Source organism: Peromyscus californicus, unplaced genomic scaffold (assembly GCF_007827085.1).
Source record: "Peromyscus californicus insignis strain IS unplaced genomic scaffold, ASM782708v3 Scaffold_4__1_contigs__length_199733344, whole genome shotgun sequence".
Lineage (NCBI taxonomy): Eukaryota > Metazoa > Chordata > Mammalia > Rodentia > Cricetidae > Peromyscus > Peromyscus californicus.
In genome coordinates, this window is record NW_026294562.1 from 4,642,665 (window position 1) to 4,664,192 (window position 21,528).

Here is a 21,528-nt window from a genome sequence, read left to right on the forward strand (position 1 = left end):
ACCCTTCCGCCCCTCACTGAAGCCTTCTCCTCTTGCTGCCCACAGTGCCCAAGGAGCAGGGTCCACTGACCAATGGGGAGGCCAGCCAGCACTCCTCAGCCCCACAGAAGAGTCTTCCAGATCTTCCTCCACCCAAGACGGTGAGTGTTGGGCCAGGACACCTGATCCGCCTCCCTGACTCGAGCTCTCAGCTTGCGTTTGTCCTCATGAGTGTCTGACCAGTCCTCCCAGCCTCTGACACATTCTGAGCACGCTATGTGCAGGACACAGCCCGGGGAAGTGAGAGCACAGGAAGCCTGACCAGGACACTCCAGGTGATACGAGCAGTGTGCCTGGGGAGGCTTTGTTAAGTGTCACCTGTACCTAACACTGCAGGGCCATAAACTGTTCTGGTCACCAGTCCATGAATTTGTGACCTTCCGAAAAGGTAATTCTTTTTTTTTTTTTTTGATTTTTCAAGACAGGGTTTCTCTGTGTAGCTTTGCGCCTTTCCTGGAACTCGCTTTGGAGACCAGGCTGGCTTCGAACTCACAGAGATCCGCCTGGCTCTGCCTCCCGAGTGCTGGGATTAAAGGCGTGCGCCACCACCGCCCGGCCGAAAAGGTAATTCTTAGCCAGGTGTGGTGGATCATGCCTATAATCCCAGCATTCAGGAGGCTGAGGCAGGAGGGTCTCCATGAGTTCAAGGTTGGCCTGGGCTACAGGTGAGTTCCAGCATGAGTTCAGCATGGCCTAAAAGTGAGACTTGGTCTCAAATATACAGAACAGAGAAAGGATTTGTACCACATTGCACCTCATACTTGAAACCCACCAGTGGGTCTTGTGAAGGTGGGAAACAGACTTCCTGTTCCTAACCTGGTCCCCTGCCTGCACCTCCTGCCGATAGCAGCTGAGCAGCCTCTTTATTGGCTTTTCATTCACTGCCCTCTGCCCCTGGGGCTGGTTCTGCCTCAGGGACTTTGTACTTTCTGGACTACTGGGTTGTAGGTGACTGCTGCCTCCTCTTCTCTCAGAAGCTCTCACACTTTCCTGGCCTGGATAAAGGAGCCACTGCATTCCTGCTCTGCCTCAGTTATATTGTGTCCAAGCATGGCCCCCAAGCATCCAACTGATGTAGTTGTCTTATTATTTCTCTCCTCTATGAGATGTGAACTCCACAGGACAAGGATGGTATCTTTCAGCCACCACCTCATGCCAAGTGTCTATACTGAGTAGGCCATAAAGTAGTGGTTGCACACTTGGATGGGTGGATGGATGGGTGGATAGGTAGGTAGGTTGAGGGTGACTGGGTGGATAGGTAAGTAGGTTGATGGTGATTGGGTGGATAGGTAGGTAGGTGAAGTTGACTGGGTGGATGGATTGGTGGATAAGGATAGGTAGGGGTGTAGAATGGTAGATACATAGATGGGTAGATGGTTGAATAGGTAGTTATGTAGATGGGTGGATGGATAGCTGGATAGATAGATGGGTGGTGGGTAGGTGGATGGATATTTGGATGGAGAGTGGTTGAGTGATGAGTGGGTGTGTGTTCAAATCTCGGTTTGGCCAGCACTAGCTCTTTGACCATGAGCAAGTTCTTTCAAGTCTCCAACCCTTTGTTCCTCAGTGTTTAAGTGACAGTGATGTTGGCATCGGTCTGACCAGATGGTCCGGCTCACTAGGCTAAGTCTGTAAGTCACCAGTACTGTGGGCACCACATTAAGCCAGGATTCGGAGGGAGGAGTCATAGTACTTACATGTTGGGCTACATTAGGTTTCTGTTGCTGTGATAAACACTGTGGTCAGAAGTGACTTGGAGAGGGAAAGGTTTATTGCAGCTCCAGTTCCAGGCCCGTCACTGCGGAAAGTCAGGGCAGCAACTTGAAGCAGGAAGCTCGAGGCAGGGGCTGAAGCAGAAGCCATGGACAGTCTTGCTTCTGGCTTGCTTCCCTTAATTTGTTCAGTGTGCTTTCCTACATCATCTAGGACCACCTGCCCAGGGGTGGGCACTGCCCACAGTGGCCTGGGCCCTCCCACATCAATCACTAATCAAGAAAATGCCCCATATGCATGACTATGGGCCAATCTTATAAATGCACTTTCTCAATTGTTGTTCCCTTTTTTCAGACAACTCTAGCTTGTGTCAAGTTGACTTTTAAAACATCCAGCCAGGACAATGCCGGAAAAGCCCATTATCTCATAGTCTAGAAGTGACAGTCAGGATTTGATCCCAGATTCTTTTCCCGAGAAAGAGGCTTTGTAGAAAAGACCCAAGGCCATGTCTAGGGGTTGTCTAGGAAGCAGGGGTCCTGGGTCAGTATTCCATGGTCACTGAGCTCTGGGCAAGTAGGCCATCACCTGATCTGTGAGGCTCAAGAAGTCTAAGGCCCAGAATGGCTCTGAACCAGCCTCCAGTTCAAGGCTTTCTAAGGACAGCAGGATCCTTCAAGCTGGGATACACAGCTCCACCACACGGAGCATAGAGGTGGTTCTCGAGAACCTGGGTCAATGTCCCATGCTTGAAGTCCTCTGAGCTGAGTGACAGCTGGTAGGATTCTCCATGTCAGGAGCATGACTATTGGAAGGCCAATCTTCACCTCTGGGGTCCCAGTGATGCTGTTGACGGTCTCTTCTTGAACTTCCACCCTACTCCATGCAAATCTGTTCCCTCACTGCCCATCAAGGGACAGGTGACTCTGCCACCATCTCAGAGTATTGAGAGTCCTAGCCCAGGCCAACATCAGGGAAGCAGAGGAAGGATCTGAACACAGGCTTCTTGCTGGATCTGTAGCAAAGTGAAGGGCTGTGTTCCTTCCAGCTTCCCCCTACTCCACTCTCACCCCAGTGCTTTGGGGGTCTGGGAGAGACACCTTCCTGAAGCTCTCCTATCCAGTTGTGAGTGGTTCTGATATTCTGGAGTCAGGAGAGGGAAGAGGAATCTCTGACTGAGGAGGTTCTCCAGGCTCAGGCCCTGGGGTGGAACTGCCATGTATCCTGCCTGGGAGGCCTGGGTGGTAATGACTCCTGTGTCTCCTCCTCCTGACTCACCTGACCCTGCTCCTCTGGAAACACTGGACTAAGATTTTCACTGCTTCAGGCAGAGTGAGCAGGAAGGCTTAGGGGCACAAGTATGATCATCACATGTGTGTGGGCAGGAAAGAGAGGGCCTGGGGAGTAGAGATCACCTGGTAAGTTTTCTGGGGCACCCAGGCATCGCTCACTATGACTTAGCTGATCAGAAATGCCACCTGTCATTCCAGGTACTTCTGGGTCAGCACCTGGAGGGAAGGTGTATTCACCAGGCGGAGTATTCTGTAAATCTGTGTTTTATAAACACAGTGTAGAGAGCCTGGCTTTGGCCTTTGGTCATAGTTCTAAAGACCCCAGTCAGAGTGAATCTGGAAGCCCCTGGGATCCATGCCATTCTCCAGTGTAAAGACCTGAAGGGTCTTTGTGTGAGTTGAAGGGTGGGGAAAGGACAAGGTAGACACTGTCCTCTCCAGAGACACTCCCTGTGCTGTCTGTGGCAGAACTTCAGTGTGGGAAGAGGGCCACGTCTGAGAGAACGTTGGTGCTGGAGAAAATGTCACTACCCAGGAATAGCTCAGTCTCAAAGGCTCTTCTGAGGTGTGGTGATAGTCCTGTGGACAGGCTCCAGGCCTGCAGAAAGTTCTAACAACACCCGCTGACCTTATGGTGCAAGCCCCTCCCCCTACCAGATTGACATTCTTTGATGGAAGGGTATGGAGTGTCCAAGGCCTTCCAAATTTTGTCCTAGGCACCCTCCAGTGCTTCCGGATGTGGCATGAGGAAGGGGTGGTCTCTACTACCCAGGCCCTCTCTTTCCTGCCCACACACATGTGATGATCATACTTGTGCCCCTAAGCCTTCCTGCTCACTCTGCCTGAAGCAGTGAAAATCTTAGTCCAGTGTTTCCAGAGGAGCAGGGTCAGGTGAGTCAGGAGGAGGAGACACTAGAGTCACCACCCAGGCCTCCCAGGCAGAATACATGGCAGTTCCACCCCAGGGCCTGAGCCTGGAGAACCTCCTCAGTCGGAGATTCCCCCTTCCCTCTCCTGACTCCAGAATATCACAGTGCTACAGAAAACCTTCACCCAAATGCTGGGTTTGCAATACCTGTCTGGACCAGGATGGTGGTCTCTGTCCTGAGCTTGGGATGCATGTCAACCCTGAACCCTGACTTTTCCCTAGTGGCTCGGTCCTCACTTCAGTCCCCACAGAATCAGAGGAGACCAGGTCCTGCCAGCAGTGAAGGGCAGCCAGGGGTCTGGAGCGAACTCGTGGGTGTGGACCATGACTCAGCTGAAGTCTTTCCAGGCTGTGGTCTGCACAGCCAGGTGCTGTGGTCATCGTAAGAGAAACAGATGTTTGCTGGCCACAAGTTACCATCTTGGCAAGCTCACCGTCCCTGCCCCACCCCCCTCTTAACCATGACATTAGCACTGATCTCAAGGGAGCTTTCTGATGGGGAAAGAAGCTGACACCCCTGATGGCATTTCCATGGTCAGTGTGGGAAGGGGTCTACCCACTTACTGTGGCCCCAGAACTTTCCATAGTGTGCTCCCCAGGGAAGGATGCATGGGTGCCCCAGGTCATCTGGGTTACTCTTCATCTTTGGATCTTATGTTCCATCTTAGGGACTGGTACACAAGCGACCTCAGCCCTTTGGTCCACCCACCAGCAACCTGCTTTGTTTAGTACCATTTCCTCGCACTGGCTACATTTCTTTAGCATGTACAGTCTGGATTTCTCCATGCTGCAACCATCTAAGATAAAAGTCCCCAAGAGGCAACAGTTCCCTAAAATATGTGCTAGCTGGCTCTTTGGAGAACAAGCAGAAATGTGGATCTTGGTAAATTCTGCAGCTCAGGGAGGGTTCTTCCTTGTCTTTTCTGATGGCTGATTATTTCAGCATTGAAATCAAATGTCTTCTGCATCCTCAGTTAATGACCACTCCCTTCATTAGGGTTCTATTGCTGTAAAGAAACACCACAACCAAAAAGCAAGTTAGGGAGGAAAGGGTTTATTTGGCTTACATTTCCACATCACTGTTCATCACTGGAGAGTCAGGGCAGGCACTCAAACAGGGCAGGAACCTGGACACAGGATCTGATGCTGCCTACTGGCTTGCTTCCCATGGCTTGCTCAGCTTGTTTTCTTACAGAATCCAGGACCACCAGTCCAGACACAGAACCACCCACAATGGGCTGGGCCCTCCCCCATCAATCACTGATTAAGAAAATACCCTACAGCTAGATCTTATGGAGGCATTTTCTCAATTGAGCCTCCCTCCTCTGAGATAATGCTTGTTTGTTTCCACCAAGTTGATATAAAACTCTCTATCACAGTCAATCTTCACATCTTATTGATGGTCCTTAACACAGTGGTCTTTTCTCCTTTGCCCCGGAATATGAGGCTCTCTGTCCTTTGACCTCTGATGATGTCACTGTCTCATGGGACATTGATGTTTTTGTATTTTGGGGGGAGGGCTAGTAAAAACAAACACTGGACACTTAATCCTGCCCAGCACAGTTTAATCCTCCGTGACTCCAGGTGACAGACATTTGTGCTTCTTTTTGTACTACAGCCCAGACAAACCAACATCCACTGTTGGTGTTCACCACACAGTCCTACGCCATCTCTAATGATCCGTCTACAGTAGATTTTACTTTGGGGAGAATCTAAGAAACCTGCGTGGTGTGCTACCCTAAACAAGTGGCCTCCCCGAGTCACAGACCCTGTGTTGATGAGTGCAAACCCTGTGACAGAGGTTCTGTTCTCCCACTTGTTCAGTTCCGACAAGTCCCTCCCTGACCCAGGGCCAAATTTCGGGTGCCTGGAGTGTCCCTCCAGACAGGACCTTCTTCCTCACAGGGAGGCAGCCAGTTTAAGATGTTCAAGCCCCAAGACTGTCCGGGGAGGCTCTTCCCCTCAGACCCTGGGAGGCAGCACTTGGAGTCATAGTTGGTCTCATAGGCTGCCCTTCCTCAGGCTGCTGGCCGAGCAGATGACAAAACAGAGATTTTGTACCAGGTGCTGGCAGCAAGCCAAGGATCAGCTCTGGCAGCTTCTGAGTGCCTACCTACTGCGTGCAAGGCCTCAGGAGGGAGAGAGCCCAGGAGCAGGTCACTTCTCAGAAGCCACCTCTGCCAGTGGACACAGTATCTGCTGTCAGTAGGCTATGACCTCATGACCCTGCTCCTTCCTGTGTGGCTGTGGAAGGAGAAGGGTAGGGCGGAGCCTGCCTGCCTCATGCCTGCTCTAGCACCGCTGATACGAAGCCAAGCACAGTGGGGTCGGGACAGGTATTAGACCCGGGATTATGTAGGCCTGCCTCAGCTGACATCGTGATAGTCATGGGGGGCGGCTGCTTTGGGCATACCCATTGTCCTTTCCACACAGACTGCAGATCCTGGGGTTGTAGAGGCCCCTCAACAATTATAGTTACCTCCTGTGTTTCATGTGGGCCGGGCCCTGTGAAAACATTCTCTCATATTTAATTACCTGCCCCGTGTGTGTGTGTATGTGTGTGTGTGTGTGTGTGTGTGTGTGTGTGTGTGTGTGTGTGTGTGTGACAGAGACAGAGAATGCACACATGCAGAGGTCAGAAAAGGGTGTCAGATTTCTTCGAGCTGGAGTTGCGGCCATTTGCATGCAGGACGCCCACCTTGTCATATGGGCCTAGGACCCAGCTCTGCTTCCCATGACTCTGCAGCAAGCACTCCTAACCTCTGAGCCATCTTTCCAGCCCAAGTCTCTCACACTTTGGCTCGTGTACCCCAAAAATTGCCCGGCTAGGGTTCTTCCTTAGAGAGGAGGCAAACAAGGCTTAGAGGCCATCCCGTCCCCCAGGGCAGAGTTCCTGCTCCCCGGCCAACTTGCTGAGAGTCTAGGCAGGCATATTTTACTTCTGTCTCCCCTCATGAAAGCGTCACTGTGGTTGCTCCCAGGGTGCCCCATCTGAAGCTGCTGGCTTTGTCTGTTTGTGCTACAGATTCCAGAGCGGAAGCAGCTCACTGTTCCAAAGATTGAGTCTCCTGAAGGCTACTATGAAGAGGCAGAGCCATATGACACCTCCGTCAATGGTATGTCCCAGGGGCTGGGGCCAGAGGGGTCTAACTGCTATAACCCAGGGGCTGGTGCTGATTCATCATCTGGTGACAGGCAGACAAAGTGACATGACACAGGAAATGGCCTCGGTTGAGAACTGGCCATACAACGCTCAGTCTTTGGTCTGTGTGAAGTGTCTAGCCCCCACCTGCCTGTGAGGAAAGACTGGGGATGCTCGCAGGAGCAGCTTCCTGTATCTACGGGGTTCCAGACTCCTACCTGGCTATTTACTCAGCACAGAGATGTGGTGTAAGAGAGGTGTGCTGGCCAAGGGGCCTGTGGCCCTGGGCAGTGATAGATGTGGAGGTCAGGCTGAGTCTGAGGGAAGCACTCGTGCTCTTTCTCTAGATTCAGTTACTATGCTCGCACTAGGAGGGCAAGAACAAGCGTGTTCAAAGGAGAGCACAGGCCACAAGTAACTCAGATTTTGTAACACGAATTGCTAACCAGTCTTGTTAATAAAAACACAAAAAAACAAAAACAAAAACAAACAAACAGACAAACAAAAACCCGGAGCCAGGTATTGGGGTGAAAGCTGAAGGATCAGAGAAACAGAACAAGCCACAGCCAACCTCACCTCGCCAACTCCTCAGCCGATCCTGTTTCCACTAATCATCAGATTGAAGGCCTCTGAGTCCTCACCTGAGGGTCTCAGTTGAACTGCTGCTCAGTTCCTGTCTCCTCACCCTTATATACCATTCTCCACCCAGCCATGTCACTTCCTGGGATTAAAGGCGTGTGTCCTTCCCAAGCAAAGGCATGAGATCTCAAGTGCTGGGATTAAAGGTGTGTGCCACCACTGCCTGGCTCTGTTCCCAGTGTGGCCTTGAACTCACAGATATCTAGACAGATCTCTGCCTCCCGAGTGATAGGATTAAGGGTGTGTGCTACCACTGCCTGGCCTCTATGTCTAATCTAGTGGCTGGCTCTGTCTTCTGATCCCCAGATAAGTTTATTAGAGTACACAATATATTGGGGTACACAATAAATCACCACGAGATTTTGTTTGGGGATGGCTGTTAGGGCCGAAAATGCGAGAGTGGCTTTGCCTGCTTCAGAGACGCAGTGAGTGCGACACTATGACCTTGGGCGGGTGTCTGAGCTGTGGGGGACAGACCAGGTGCGTAACTGCACAGAGAGGATTCTGGGCAGAGAGAAAAGCCTTCAGTCAGGGGATTCCTTGGTGTGTTTGACGAACAAGGAAGCCACTGTGGCAGGGCCAGGCGAGTCAGGAGAGAGTGGGGAGGGGCATATGAAGGGCTGCTGGCCATGGTGAGGACTTAGCTTTTTCCTTGACTGGGACGGCAAGCCCTTCTTTGCAGGTCAGTTCATGACCCACCTAACTTAGGATCTGAACACTCCGCTGTGCACGCTGAGCTGGATGCTAGACTCCTGCTCTTCTTGGCCAGGCTCCTCAGCTTGCAGTTGTCCTTCTCGTCACTGTCATGAGACCTGAGAGAATTCACCTAAAAGGGAGAAAGGTTTGATTAGGCCCAAAGGTTTGGAGACTCTTCTTCAAGATGGGGCAGACACACTGCTCTTGGCTGCTTTGAGACCGGTCAGGGGACAGCGGTGGGGGACGTGTGCAGTGGGGGACATGTGCAACTTGCTCACCTCAAAGCCAGCAAGCAAAAGCAGGGTGGGATCCTGTGACCCCTTTGAGGATACTCCAATAGCTAGGACCTCTCACGAAGCTTCTACTCCTCTGTTTGAGCTTTCTCATTAAGAAAATAATTTGTTTTTATCTGTATGGGTATTTTGTATACACACACACACACACACACACACACACACACACACACACACACACCATGTTTGTGCCTAGTGCCCAAGCAGGCCAGTGGAGGGCATCAGATCCTCTGGAACTGGAGTTAAAGTGATTGTGAGGAGCCATGTGGGTGACTAGAACCAAACCTGGGCCCTCTGTAAAGACAAATGCACTTAACTGCTGAGCCACCTCTCCACCCTCCAAGACTCTGGAGAGTGTCTCTCAGCAACACCACACTGGGGACAAGTCTTTGACAAGTGGCCGCTAGGGACAGCTACACCAAGATCAGCATCTTCTCAAGTCCTCCTTCCTCCTTCCTCTGTGACAGTGTTTTGTAGTCCTAAGAGCACTTTGCAAAGGTCAAAGGTGAGTGTGGGTGCCTGGCGGTGGGAATGAGCTTGGGTGAAGTAGAGCCTTGTACATTTCTTCAACAAAAGGACTAAAATGAGATAGGACCCAGAACACTTGGTCTTTTCTCTCTCTTCTCACTCACCTGTGGCCCCCAGTCCCAGGAGCTGTGTGGGAGGTGAAGGCTTGCAGGGACTGGGGACATCATAAGTGGTTGGCATTGTGGGCAGATGAGCTTCACTTCAGCCCACGGAGCTAGTGAGGTCCTGGCGAGTCACAGCCAGGCTGTGATTTCAGACCCAAGCCAACCAAGGGTGTGGTGATGCTGTCTGGATGCACCCTGACGGTAGAAACAGTGACTCACCCAGTGAGCACCTCCATGTATCCTGAGCCCATCTGCTCTCTTGGGTGTGGCCCCTGCCAGCCAGGACCTGTCTTCTAAACACACAGGCAGACACTTCACCTCCACACAAACAAGTGGTCAGAAACACCCAGCCTGCCGCTGCCTGCCTCACACCCGTGCGTCCCTGCTGGCTACCACCTGGCCTGGGGCTTCTCGCTGTCAGTTTGAACTTTCCAGGTGGAATGGGCCAGGAAAGCAGGTGGTGGGAAGATTGCCTGTCTCTCCTACCACCTGGGGACAAGAGCTCTGGGGACAGTTTGGGGAGTTGGACATCCTTGTGACAGAGAACTTTACCTATGTGGCAAGCCAGACAGCCCTCACTTCCTGCCTGCTGTCCCCACATCTGCTCGAGCAGGGTGACCTGGTCGCAGCAAACAGGAAGGAGCGCTAAGCAGAGGTGTTTCTCTAGCTGGTTGGCCAACAGGACTTACTGGCTTCCCTGACAAGGCCGGGTGTTGGGACTCCTGTCCTGCTCTATCACCAATGTGCCACCGCTGTTCCGCTGAGGCAGGATCTGCTCTCTGTACAAGTGCTAACTGAGTGCTCTGAGGGCTCGTGCTTGAGACACCAAGGGCCATCGCTGCCCAAGACATCAGGGTCTTCATCCTGATGTGCCGAGCCGGGGAGTACCAGTTGCTCTAATTTGTAACTCCTTGGCATTGGTTTCTACTCTGAGCAGTGTGACATTTCTGATCCTGTGTAATTTGGGTACTCAGGTGCCTCTCATGTTTGGCTCAGTCACCCTCCAGGGCCAGAGCTTCCTCTGTAAAGAAAGAGTGGGAAATGCCTGCCTGTGTCTTAAAAGTACTACCCAGACATGACATATGTCACTCTGTCCACACGTCACTGGTGAGGACTAGTGGTCACCTCTAGATGTGAACAAAGCTAGCAGATGGCATCCTTTGCCTCACCTGATGAGTCCACACCTCAGAGCGGACAGCAGTGAGTAACTCCTAGAGCAGTGGTTCTCAGCCTTCCTAACACTGCAACCTTTTAATACAGCTCCTCATGGTGTGGGGACCCCCAACCATGCAATTATTTTCGTTGCTGCTTCGTAACTGCAGTTTTGCTACTGTTATGAATCATAATGTAAATATCTGATGTGCAGATGGTCTTATGCAATCCCTGTGAAAAGGTTTAAACCACAGGTTGAGAACTAATGCTAGTCAGCCACATGCCACATCTGCGTCTCTGTGCTTGACTGTGCCTCTCTCTTTATCCTTTCTCCCTCTCCTCCCTCCTTCTCTCCCTCCCTCCTCCCCCCTCTCTCTACTGTGCTGTTGAACATCAATCATGCAGGTCACTATGGAGAATATCTCCCCACTGGAGTCCCCAAATGGGCACAGTGGCCTGAAGGAGTCATTTATGCCACGATCACCTTGGGTACTGCTTGTCCTCAGAGTTGGAATGCCAATGGTTTCTTGCTTGTAACCTTCTCTGAAATGAGTGCATGCCCCGAAGGCCACTGCCTTCTTCCTGTCCCCATGGCCGGGTCCTGCATGTACATAGTCATACACTTTTCCTGCCCAATGAGTGTATTACTGTGTTGACACTCTGCCTTCCATGAAGCCCTGCCTGTGGGACACTCTGCCTTCCATAAAGCTGCACCCGTGGAACCAGGAAATATGGATACAAGACTTGTAGCTTTCATAGTGATTGGTCCTTGGCTCCTGAGGACTCTCACAGGACAAAGAGATGCATCCTGGTCAGGATTATCTGCTGCCTTTCATTCCTCCTTACTCCACATCCCTGCAAGCCAGGGATCTGTTTGTTTGCTTTTTTAATATATATTTTTATGTGCATTGGTGTTTTTGCCTGGGTAAGGGTGTCCAGTCCCCTGGAACTATAGTTACAGACAGTTGTGAGCTGCCTTGTGAGTGCAGGGAATTGAACTTGGGTCCTCTGGAAGAACAGTCAGTGTTCTTAACCGCTGAGCCAAGTCTCCAACCCCGCCAGAGATCTGTTTTAAGAAAATTCAACATTAATGAGGGCCTATTGTCCTTCCTAAGGGTAAACACAATAGTAATACATTTGCCCTCACAATTCCCAAGCTAGGCCTGATATAGGATTAGCTGTTGTGTCTTAGCTAGCTTTTGGGAACCGCACACCATCAGAACTCCCCACCAAGCATGCAGCACTGTCTCAGATGCCCACACTGGGTGCTGGGGACAGAGCCAGAGCATTCACACCCAGCTTTGCAGCCTCTCTTGGCTGGTTCTTGTTCTGGAAGGAAAAACCGCAGTGACACGGGTCGTTCTCATTCCCTTTTGACAGGTGCTACAGTACTGACAACTCAGGCAACTGACCCAAGCACGCTGGCCACCATCTCCCTCTCAAATCAACTCCCCCGAGTTCTCTGTTGCCTGGTAGTCTATCTGCATGCATACCTGCAGTTCTACCTCCCGCCTGCCCTCTTAGGGAGTTCACTGAGTTGCAGACCAGTTTTCAGGGCTTTAATTGATTGTGGGTACATGAATGCTGCCAAGTAGATGAAATCATACTGACTTAGGCAGCCCCCTGCTGCTCGCTACTAAGTAACACACCAATGGATACGTTAACACATGTAATGTTCCTTCTTCTCTAGTTATTTATGTTGGTGCTGGGATCTAGCTGAGGGTCTTGTGCAGGTTAGGCAAGAGCTCAATCTCAATCTTCCTCTTCTTTAAATTTTTACATTATTTTTTATTTGAGAGTGAAGTACAGGAGGTGGGGGGCATGCGCATACTACAGCATATGCCAGGAGGTCAGATGTCAGCCTTGGCCTCAAGCACCCTTGCCCAGTGAGCCATCTTGCTGGCTCCTCCTCTTCTTTTTTTGAAAGTTAGTCTCCAGGATAAACTCTCAGGACTGGGATTACTGGATCAGAAAGTATGCATATTTTATGGCTCTTGAAACAGCAGGTGGCCAGGCTATGTTCTGAGAGGCTGGTGTGAGCTTACAGTACCACAGAAACACAAGAGCTTAGGGTCCCCACTGGGAAGTGTCACGATCTTCCATCTATGAACATTTAATGGATAGAACAGGTACGAATTAGGAGCTTGGTATCCTTTTGTTTTCTATGTATTTGGTAAGCCAGGAAGATAAGCAGTACCGTACTGCTTTTAAAGAAAACTGGTATGAAAATATTTAAAGTGTTATTTTTAGAATTACTGAAACAAAGTAAATATGTTTCTTTGGCACCATGACTAGAATAACCACACAGTAGCCCCATCCCTCTTTCCTATATTCTAATTCACTTGTAACTCTGTTTAACTAATACGCTAAGAAGATAAAACGGGGGCCCCCCAGCTTGTCTCTTGAAATGAGTCATGGGATGCAGGGGTTGTTGCTCAGTCTGCCTTGGGGACAGACCAGGAACTGCTGTGTGGAGGGCACAGGGAAGCAGCAGTTGGGGCTGCTTTTCTGAGTAGAGGGGAGTGTCTAGCCATGGGAGAATATTGAGCTCCTTGTCCATTGGGGATTCAGGCAGAGTATCAAGATCACTGGTTAGGGGGTGTCACGGTAATCCAGAGTCCCCTTTTCTTTCCCATAATACTTTTTAAAGGATGGCTAGATGAATGTACTGATATACAGATGGGCGGGTGGATGCATGGAATGATGGATGCATGGATGGTTGCATGCATGGATGCACGCATGCATGGATGGATGCATGGGTAGGAGGTAGACTGATTATTCCACATGGTTTCATTGGCCTCAAACACAGCGATGAGGCTGGAGAAGAACCATGCTTGCAGGACAGTAGGGATATGAAATAGACTTGGAAGAAGGTGAAGTGTGCACCAAATCATGCCGTTTGTACTGTGCTGTGCTGAAGGATTCTTTAAGGTAGAACGAAAAGAGGCCTCTGGCCAGCAGTGGGAGAAGCTGTAAGATAGAGCCCAGGTAAGGAGCTGGGGGCTGGTCCGAGGAGAAGAGGGGACATGGCCTGGGGAACTGGCAGATTTGTTAAGGGCTCTGATCAGGCCTCATCACATTGTTCTTGTTATTGTTTTTCTTTTGGAGATAAGGTCTTACTATGTAGATCAAGATGGTCTGGAACTCACAGAGATCCACCTGCCTCTGCTTCCCCAGTGCTGAGATTAAAGGTGTGCGCCACCACATCCTAAACAAGGGAAACAGCCACTTCTGAGAATGTCATTTCCTGCTATGGTTTATGTGGCCTCTTTTCCTTTTCTTTTTCCCCCTGAAGAGTCAGGCCCCTTCCAGACCTGGGGCAGAGCTAGACCCAGCCTGGAACCTGGAACCCCCACTGGCTCCAGAGGCCCATAGGGCAAGCATGCAGTTCATCTGCAGGGCAGCTCTATCTCAAAAGGATTGTCTATGGATCCATGAAGATAGAGTTTGGGCAGGGAAATGTGCTCTGTGTTCTGAGTCGGCATCTGAGAAGTTTCTTCAAGAGGGTGGGGGTGGAAAGCCATTGAGGTTTTTCAAGGATGGGAGGGCCAGGTGGGTGGCAGCCTGGGGTCTCCAGCTGCTCCTGCCTGCTACCCTCTGAAGTGTTGCTTATGTGTGGATTCTCTTGCCCAGCTGGGCCCTGACTGATGGGGTGGGTCTTCCTTGCAGAGGATGGAGAGGCTGTGAGCAGCTCCTACGAGTCCTATGATGAAGAGGAGAGCAGTAAAGGCAAGGCAGCCCCGTACCAGTGGCCTTCGCCTGAGGCCAGCATTGAGCTGATGCGCGATGCCCGCATCTGTGCCTTCCTGTGGCGCAAGAAGTGGCTGGGCCAGTGGGCCAAGCAGCTCTGTGTGATCAGGGACACCAGACTCTTGGTCAGTCCTCATCTTCTTCACTGGGGCCGGGGAGGGGTGGGGGAGGGGCTGTTCCCTGGCATGACATTGGGGGTAGAGCCTTTGACATCAGGAGGTTTAACCTTTCCCTAACTTAAGATAGTGTGCAGAGTTTTGCAGGTGCAGATGAATGTATTTTGTCTGCATTAGGACGATCTAGTAGCTTTAGATTAAGCTGTTGAAGCAGGAAAGTTGCTCATCCTATCCCTTGCACCTTATTTTTAGGAGGGGGGTTGAGGCAGGGTCTCACCATGTAACCCAGGCAGGCCTTGAACTCATCATTTTCTTAGATTACAGACATCTGCCACCACAGTGGTCCCCTTGCTTCTTCTTTTTTTTTTTTTCTGTCCCTTGGTCCTTCTAATATGATGGTGTGGCCAACCCAGTGGCTCCCTCAGCCCAGCTCCAGCTCCAGTTCTGGCTACTGTTTTGGTCTGAGCAACCTGAAGACTGTTGGAATCCTCCCAAGAACTACAAGATTTAGTGCCACCTATTCTAAGTCAAAACTCACAGAGGAACCAGAGACTCGACTCTGACAATAGTTCCATTTCCTGATATTTTAAATAAAAAATTCACGGCTTTGAATTAGGTGTGGTTGGTCAGCTGCCCCGGAGTATAGGGCAAGATTATTTGAGTTTCAGAACTCAAGGCCAGCCTGGGCATCATAGTAGGCCTTGACCTCAAAAACAGAACAAAATTGACAGCTTTGTGTCCTGACCTAAAGTTTCATGAGGTCTTTATGAACACCTTCCCTCTGGTCACAGTATGTCCATCTCACTCCAGATGTTTTTTGGAGTGGTCTTGCTAGCTATCCTGTGAGGACCTTCATTTTACAGTGAGATATTGAAGGGCAACATGTCTTCTCTGGTAAAGGGTGATAGACAGTCCCTTCCTTTGAGTTCCGTTATCTGGCAAGATAGACCATAAGCTTGCTTTTCATGCCCAATGGGTCTTTTGCTGGGGAAGCTAAGACATGCAGAAAGGTAGAGAAAGAGTAGCTTGTCCCACTGTGGAGAAGTGAGTTCTGTGTACAGGGGACAGAGAGCCCTATGTCACTTAGTGGGGTGACACCTTCTGAGAAGTGTGTCCTCAGGTGATGTCATTACTGTGTGAGGGCCACAGGTCCTTACACAAGCTAGGACAACTGTGTCATTAAGGGACGTGATTTTATGAAGCCATTGTGTATCGCTGTAACCCACCAGTGAGCAGCACATCATTAAGTGCTGCGTGCTGTATTTGAGGAGCCCCCTTCTCCAAGGCCAGAGCAATGTAGAACTATTTGGGTGATTCAGGTCCTGGAACATCCCTAGTCAAAGTCGGGGAGAAGGAGGCCTGAAGAAGAGAGAGAGTCTGATGGAGGGTAAGGCTTGCCTTAGGGTATCCAGCCCTATGGCTTGGGGATATGGTCAGGCTCATGGAGGAGAGGGGGGCATTTCAGTGTTCAAGGGCCCCTCCTTTGCAGAATCCACCCCTCTATCCCAGCAAAGTAGCCTCTTTTTTTCTTCCAGTGTTACAAATCATCCAAAGATCACAGCCCTCAGCTGGATGTGAACTTGCTGGGCAGCAGCGTTGTGCACAAGGAGAAACAGGTGCGGAAGAAAGAGCACAAGCTGAAGATCACGCCGATGAATGCCGACGTGATTGTGCTGGGGCTGCAGAGCAAGGACCAAGCTGAGCAGTGGCTTCGGGTAAGCGGAGTGCACCAGACCTCCACATGTTTTTGTTTTGTTTTGTTTTGTATGACCTTGGCTGTCCTAGAACTCGCTCTGCAGACCAGGTTGGTCTCAAACTCATAGAGATCCACCTGCCTCTACCTTCCAGAGTGCTGGGATTAAAGCCATGTGCCAGCGCAGCCCAGTTGACAAGATGTTTTTGTGAAACCACTAAATGTTTTGAGATGTCTGGCCAAGCCAGTATCCTAGGAGGGACTGACAGGTACTTCAGTCCCTTCTGAAGAATTTTCAGGTGGTTATAGACTGTCATGTAGAACAGAGGGGCCACTATACAGACAGATGTGCAGTTTGGAGGATCTGGAGAATTCCTGAGCCATTATTTGACTCTGGAAAGTAAAACCTGGTGCACGCGCATGCGCGCACATTTTGTGTGTGTGTGTGTGTGTGTGTGTGTGTGTGTGTGTGTGTGTGTGTGTGTGTGTGCATGTGAAGTGATCTTAAGTTGGTTTTTTTTTTGGTTTTTCGAGACAGGGTTTCTCTGTGTAGCTTTGCGCCTTTCCTGGAACTCACTTGGTAGCCCAGGCTGGCCTCGAACTCACGGAGATCCGCCTGTCTCTGCCTCCCGAGTGCTGGGATTAAAGGCGTGCGCCACCACCGCCCGGCAAGTTGGTTTTTTAATACATGCAGAATGCTCAGCACTGGACCCAGTGTATACCAAGTACAGGACCCTTGGCCAGCTGAGGCCCAGAGAATGCAAGGGGCTGGTCTGGGTCTGCAGTGTTCTTGGGATCCAGGGCTGAGTTGCTGGTTGAACTCTTTCTCTTGCCCAGCTCTCCCTTTTGGTTTCTGTCAGTCCTGTCCATCCTCATACTCCTAAGTTCACTCACACATGTGCGTACATGTATACTGGCATACACAGACACTGCACATATGCACACATAGTTATGAGCATGTGCTTATACAGGGATATGCGTGTGCACACTGTTCCTATGTCTGGTTCCCAGGACTGTTCCTCTGTCTGCTCAGACCTGCCTATCCTTCCCCAGACCCTCACCCTCTCTCCCTGGTCCCACAGCTCTTGCCGGAAGCTTCAAAGACAAGAGACTGTGCAGAAGACACCAGCTCTGTGTCCTCCATGCAGATGAGTGCAGAGATGGCCTGGCTCCAGGAAGCTGCCCATGCCTGCAACATGGCAGGATGGTCAACTCCCTCCTAGGCAGGACCTCCATGTATTCTGGTCTAAGCTAATAAGGACAGGAATGAAGGTGCCTGTCCTGTATTCAGTACCTCACACTGAGTCCTCACAGCTACAGTGTCTAGTGTTGCTAGAGTTTTCCTGCCTGGCCCACAGTCAGGGCAAATCTCTCTCACCCGCCAGTCTCAAGCCGCTCAAACCCGATCAAGTAAACACAGAGACTTATATTGGTTACAAACTGTATGGCCGTGGCAGGCTTCTTGCTAACTGTTCTTACAGCTTAAATTAATCCATTTCTATTAATCTATACCTTGCCACGTGGCTTGTGGCTTACCGGTACTTTACATCTTCCTTATCCTGATGGCGGCTGGCAGTGTCTCCCCGACTCAGCCTTCCACTTCCCAGCTCTATTCTCCTCCTTGTCCCGCCTATACTTCCTGCCTGGCCACGGGCCAATCAGTGATTTATTCATTGACCAATCAGCAACACATTTGACATACAGACCATCCCACAGCACCCTAGTGTTATAGATGCAGTGACTGCTGATTCCAGGCCCTGCCTTCCTCCTAGGAAATGTTGCATATCCTTCATGGTTCTGTGTTCCTAGCTGGGGACAGGCTGGGAAGGAAGAGATGCCTTGCCTCCTCTTCCCCAGGGCTGTGCTTCCTGCAGTCCTTTGCTGCCTCTGATTTCAAACTCACTTCTACAAACGATTGTAGGGAAAGACCAAAAACAGAGGACGCTTGAAACTGCTCTTCCTACTTCCAAAGGGTTTCTGGAATGGGTGTGTGTGTGTGAATGTGTGTGTGCATAGGTGTGCACACACACATTCACACACACACACACACACACACACACACACACACACACACACACACATACCTGTCTTCCCTCATACTTTTACCCCTAGGTGGTCCTGGGCTCAGAAGGGGGGTGCAGAGCTGATTAGTGAGATCAGGGCCACCTCTGACCTGTGTAACCACTGGTGAGGCACCGAATACCAGTTAAACAGGTCCTTTCTAGAAGAGGTGAGGTGGCCCATGACTAGTGGCCCATGGTCAGCAAGTGTGCAGAGTTTACATCAGATCAAAGTAGTATCCAAGCCTGCTTCCAAACGGTGTGGAGACCACAGTCCTGGCAAGTCAGGGAAGCATCAGCAAGTGTACACTCACCATTCATGACACTCACAAGAGGACAGAACCCCTGCCCTCATGGTGGCAGAAAGGGGGCTCATGGTGTCCAGGGATGCAGAGGCCCCTGGCACACCCCCCCAGATTAGGGGTTCCTACAGGGAGTGTGTGAGTGGGCAACTGTGTCCCCGGAACACTTGTGGGCTGCGATGGGGCACAGGTGTGTCTGTTCTTGGAGGGTCTGTGTTCCCTGCCACGAGGGCGGGGCAGCAGGGCCATACAAGGGCAGTGGCCTCTGTTCACAGTGCTTCTTCAATCCAGGTCATCCAGGAGGTGAGTGGCCTGCCTTACGAAGGAGCCTCAGAGGGCAACCAGTACACACCAGATGTCCTGCGCTTGAACTGTCAGAAAGTAAGGTTCCACCCTGCCCAGAGGGGAGGTCCAGTTCTCTGTCTTCTTAGTGAAAATCCAGAGGGGAGGTCCAGTTCTCTGTCTTCTTAGTGAAAATCCAGAGGGGAGGTCCAGTTCTCTGTCTTCTTAGTGAAAATCCAGAGTGTCAAATTGAAAGTCTTGTTCCTCACTCTTGTCTTGCAGCCCAATTAGTAAGAAACACACAATGCTTGTTGGATAAGAACAGGAAGTGATCTTGGCAGGAAAATGGATGAAACGCTTATAGACCTTGTCTTGCTTAAGGAGGAAACATTATTGAAACAAAAATCACTCTGCCCTGTGTTCCTTTTTTATATGAAACTTGAGTGGGCTAAGTTCATGGCACACAGTGATGGGTTTCAAAGGACGTTTTTATACAAGTGTGTCACACATCTCCGTCCGCTGGTCGCCCTGGCTCCCCTCCCCCCACAGTACCGATGCCATTTGTATGTCATACATTAATTATTTTCCGTATCTGTGTAGAACTCAGGGGCCCATGCAGCATTTGTCGTTTTGAGTCTGACCTATTTTCCTCCATGTGACAATCTCCAGTTGCATTCATTTTTTTTCCTGTAAGTGATGAGATTTCATTCTTCTTCGTGGTTGAATAAAACTCCATTGTATTTATAGGATGCATTTTCTTTTGTCCTCTGTCGATGGAGTCTAGACTGATCTTGCAACTTGGTTGTTGCAAATCACTCTGTATTCTTAAGCTGGAGATTTCTTTTGCGAGGCTGAGGCTCATCCCCCACCCCCACCCCCACCCTTAGTCCCTAGCCTCCAGGTGGAGCCATCCCTATGCGGCTCCAGCCAGTGGCTCCAGGGCTGCCTTGCACAGTGCTCTGGGGAGCTTTGGTTTTAAGGATCAAGGAAGTTGGACTAAGTGTGTCACCTGCGGGTCACCCTTTCTAGTCCCGAGTATCAACAGGCAGGAAGCACACAGCAGTCACAGGGACATGGCTGTCTCAGCTTGAGTCTCTAGCACTGACAGAGCAGAAAGACAGAGGGCACATGGAGCGTTTAAACAAGGAGAAGGGGAAGAGGGAGGCCCTTTATTCTCTGGAAGGCTGAAGGCCACATGGAAAGCCCCTCCAGCTCAGCAAGAGGCGCGTCTTCAGGGTCTCACTCCTTGTTTGGCTGCCAACAGGAATGAGTCTGGGCTCCCTTCCCACTGGGTGAGGACGAGGGTCCTCCCTGTAGGTGCAGTTTCCCACGGGCCATGGGCCACTGTCATATCAGGTCCAACAGCCATTTGGAGCGCTTGCGAACAGGATGTCAGGGGAGGTACTCTGAGGATGGTGGAATGTGGATCTTAGGAAGGAGGGTGATGGTAGGTGCCCTAGAGAGCCCCAAAAGGAAACTGGGCCAGTGTCCTACCAGTGACCTCAATACTGGCTGGTAGAAGTTTGGTTGGGTGGTCTCTAGCATACTCACAAGAGCCATGATTCCCTTTAAATTTTAGTTCTCAGGGTACCTATTCCTAGCAGTGATCACTGTCTGTCTCTTTGTTGTCCACAGCCAGATATAGCTGAGAAGTACGTGTCAGCTTCGGAATACGGGAGCTCCGTTGATAGCCACCCTGAGGTCCCAGAGACCAAAGACGGTAACCAGGCTATGGCCCTCTACCTCCTGGGTGAGAGGGCCACAGTAGTTAGGGTTTGAGACCTGGCTGTCTGGCTCAACCCTAATTGTTTTGGGGGTAGCTGATTCCAACATAGCCCCCAACAGAACAAAAGGAGAGGGGACCAAACCAAAGTTAAGTTTTGCCACAGGCTGGGGGAGAGAACATCCTTCCAGCTCTTCTTTTCCGGTCCTGTTTCAAATCTCTTTGAGGCCACACCGTCTATAAAGATTCCCAGTGTTCATCTACACTGAGATGCCTGTGTATCTCCACGAGTGCATGACTTTGGGAATAGCTGACGTGGCCTGGCGATCCTCATGTGGGGAAGATGTGTATGTGCATGGGTGTGCACATGAGTGTGTGTAGGCTGGGAGGGATGAGCAGGGAGTGGAGATGGGTTTGCATGTGGGCAGGCTGTGTCTAGCACTGATAGTTTTCTCATCTTAACAGTCAAGAAGAAATGTTCTGCTGGCCTCAAACTGAGCAACCTAATGAACCTGGGCAGGAAGAAATCTACCTCACAGGAGCCCCCAGAAAGATCCCTTGAGACATCTAGTAAGACCCATGGCGACCATCAGGGCCCTGGGCTTCTTCACTGTGTAGCACTTGTCTTAGAAGGTGAACCCACGCAGAGAAGGCCGAGGATGCTGGAGAGCACACAAAGCTGGGGTTTGGGTTTGTCTCCCCTGGGTTGTTCTTTATGCTTTACCAGGTTCTGTCCTGCTACAGTGTTGGGTCCTTTGAGGAAGTAACGTGTAAGTGGTTGGTACCATCTCAGTGTTCTCTTTTTTTTTGGTTTTTCGAGACAGGGTTTCTCTGTGTAGCTTTGTGCCTTTCCTGGAACTCACTTGGTAGTCCAGGCTGGCCTCGAACTCACAGAGATCCACCTGCCTCTGCCTCCCGAGTGCTGGGATTAAAGGCGTGCGCCACCACCGCCCGGCTCAGTGTTCTCTTTAGCACACAATTTTATTGCTCTGTGGTGTGGGTACGACAGGCAATGTCAGAGCAGGTGGGTGGAAGGCACAGTCCTTCACCTGAATGCACATGGGACCATCTTCATAGTC

General features: G+C 50.8%; 1 protein-coding gene across 5 annotated transcripts in view; it reads left to right on the plus strand.

Moving 5' to 3' along the window:
- Positions 1-21,528, plus strand: part of Afap1l2 (actin filament associated protein 1 like 2) — a 102,194-nt gene that overhangs the window by 68,067 nt on the left and 12,599 nt on the right. For 4 of the 5 annotated variants that reach the window (XM_052763426.1, XM_052763423.1, XM_052763424.1 and 1 more), the window contains 7 exons: positions 46-140; positions 6,995-7,085; positions 14,193-14,398; positions 15,925-16,104; positions 18,736-18,825; positions 20,362-20,446; positions 20,915-21,019. In XM_052763426.1, the coding sequence (XP_052619386.1) occupies positions 46-140; positions 6,995-7,085; positions 14,193-14,398; positions 15,925-16,104; positions 18,736-18,825; positions 20,362-20,446; positions 20,915-21,019 (852 nt within the window). Of the gene's footprint in view, positions 1-45; positions 141-6,994; positions 7,086-10,928; positions 11,013-14,192; positions 14,399-15,924; positions 16,105-18,735; positions 18,826-20,361; positions 20,447-20,914; positions 21,020-21,528 lie in introns of all 5 variants that reach the window. The other variant, XM_052763427.1, reaches the window with a different exon arrangement.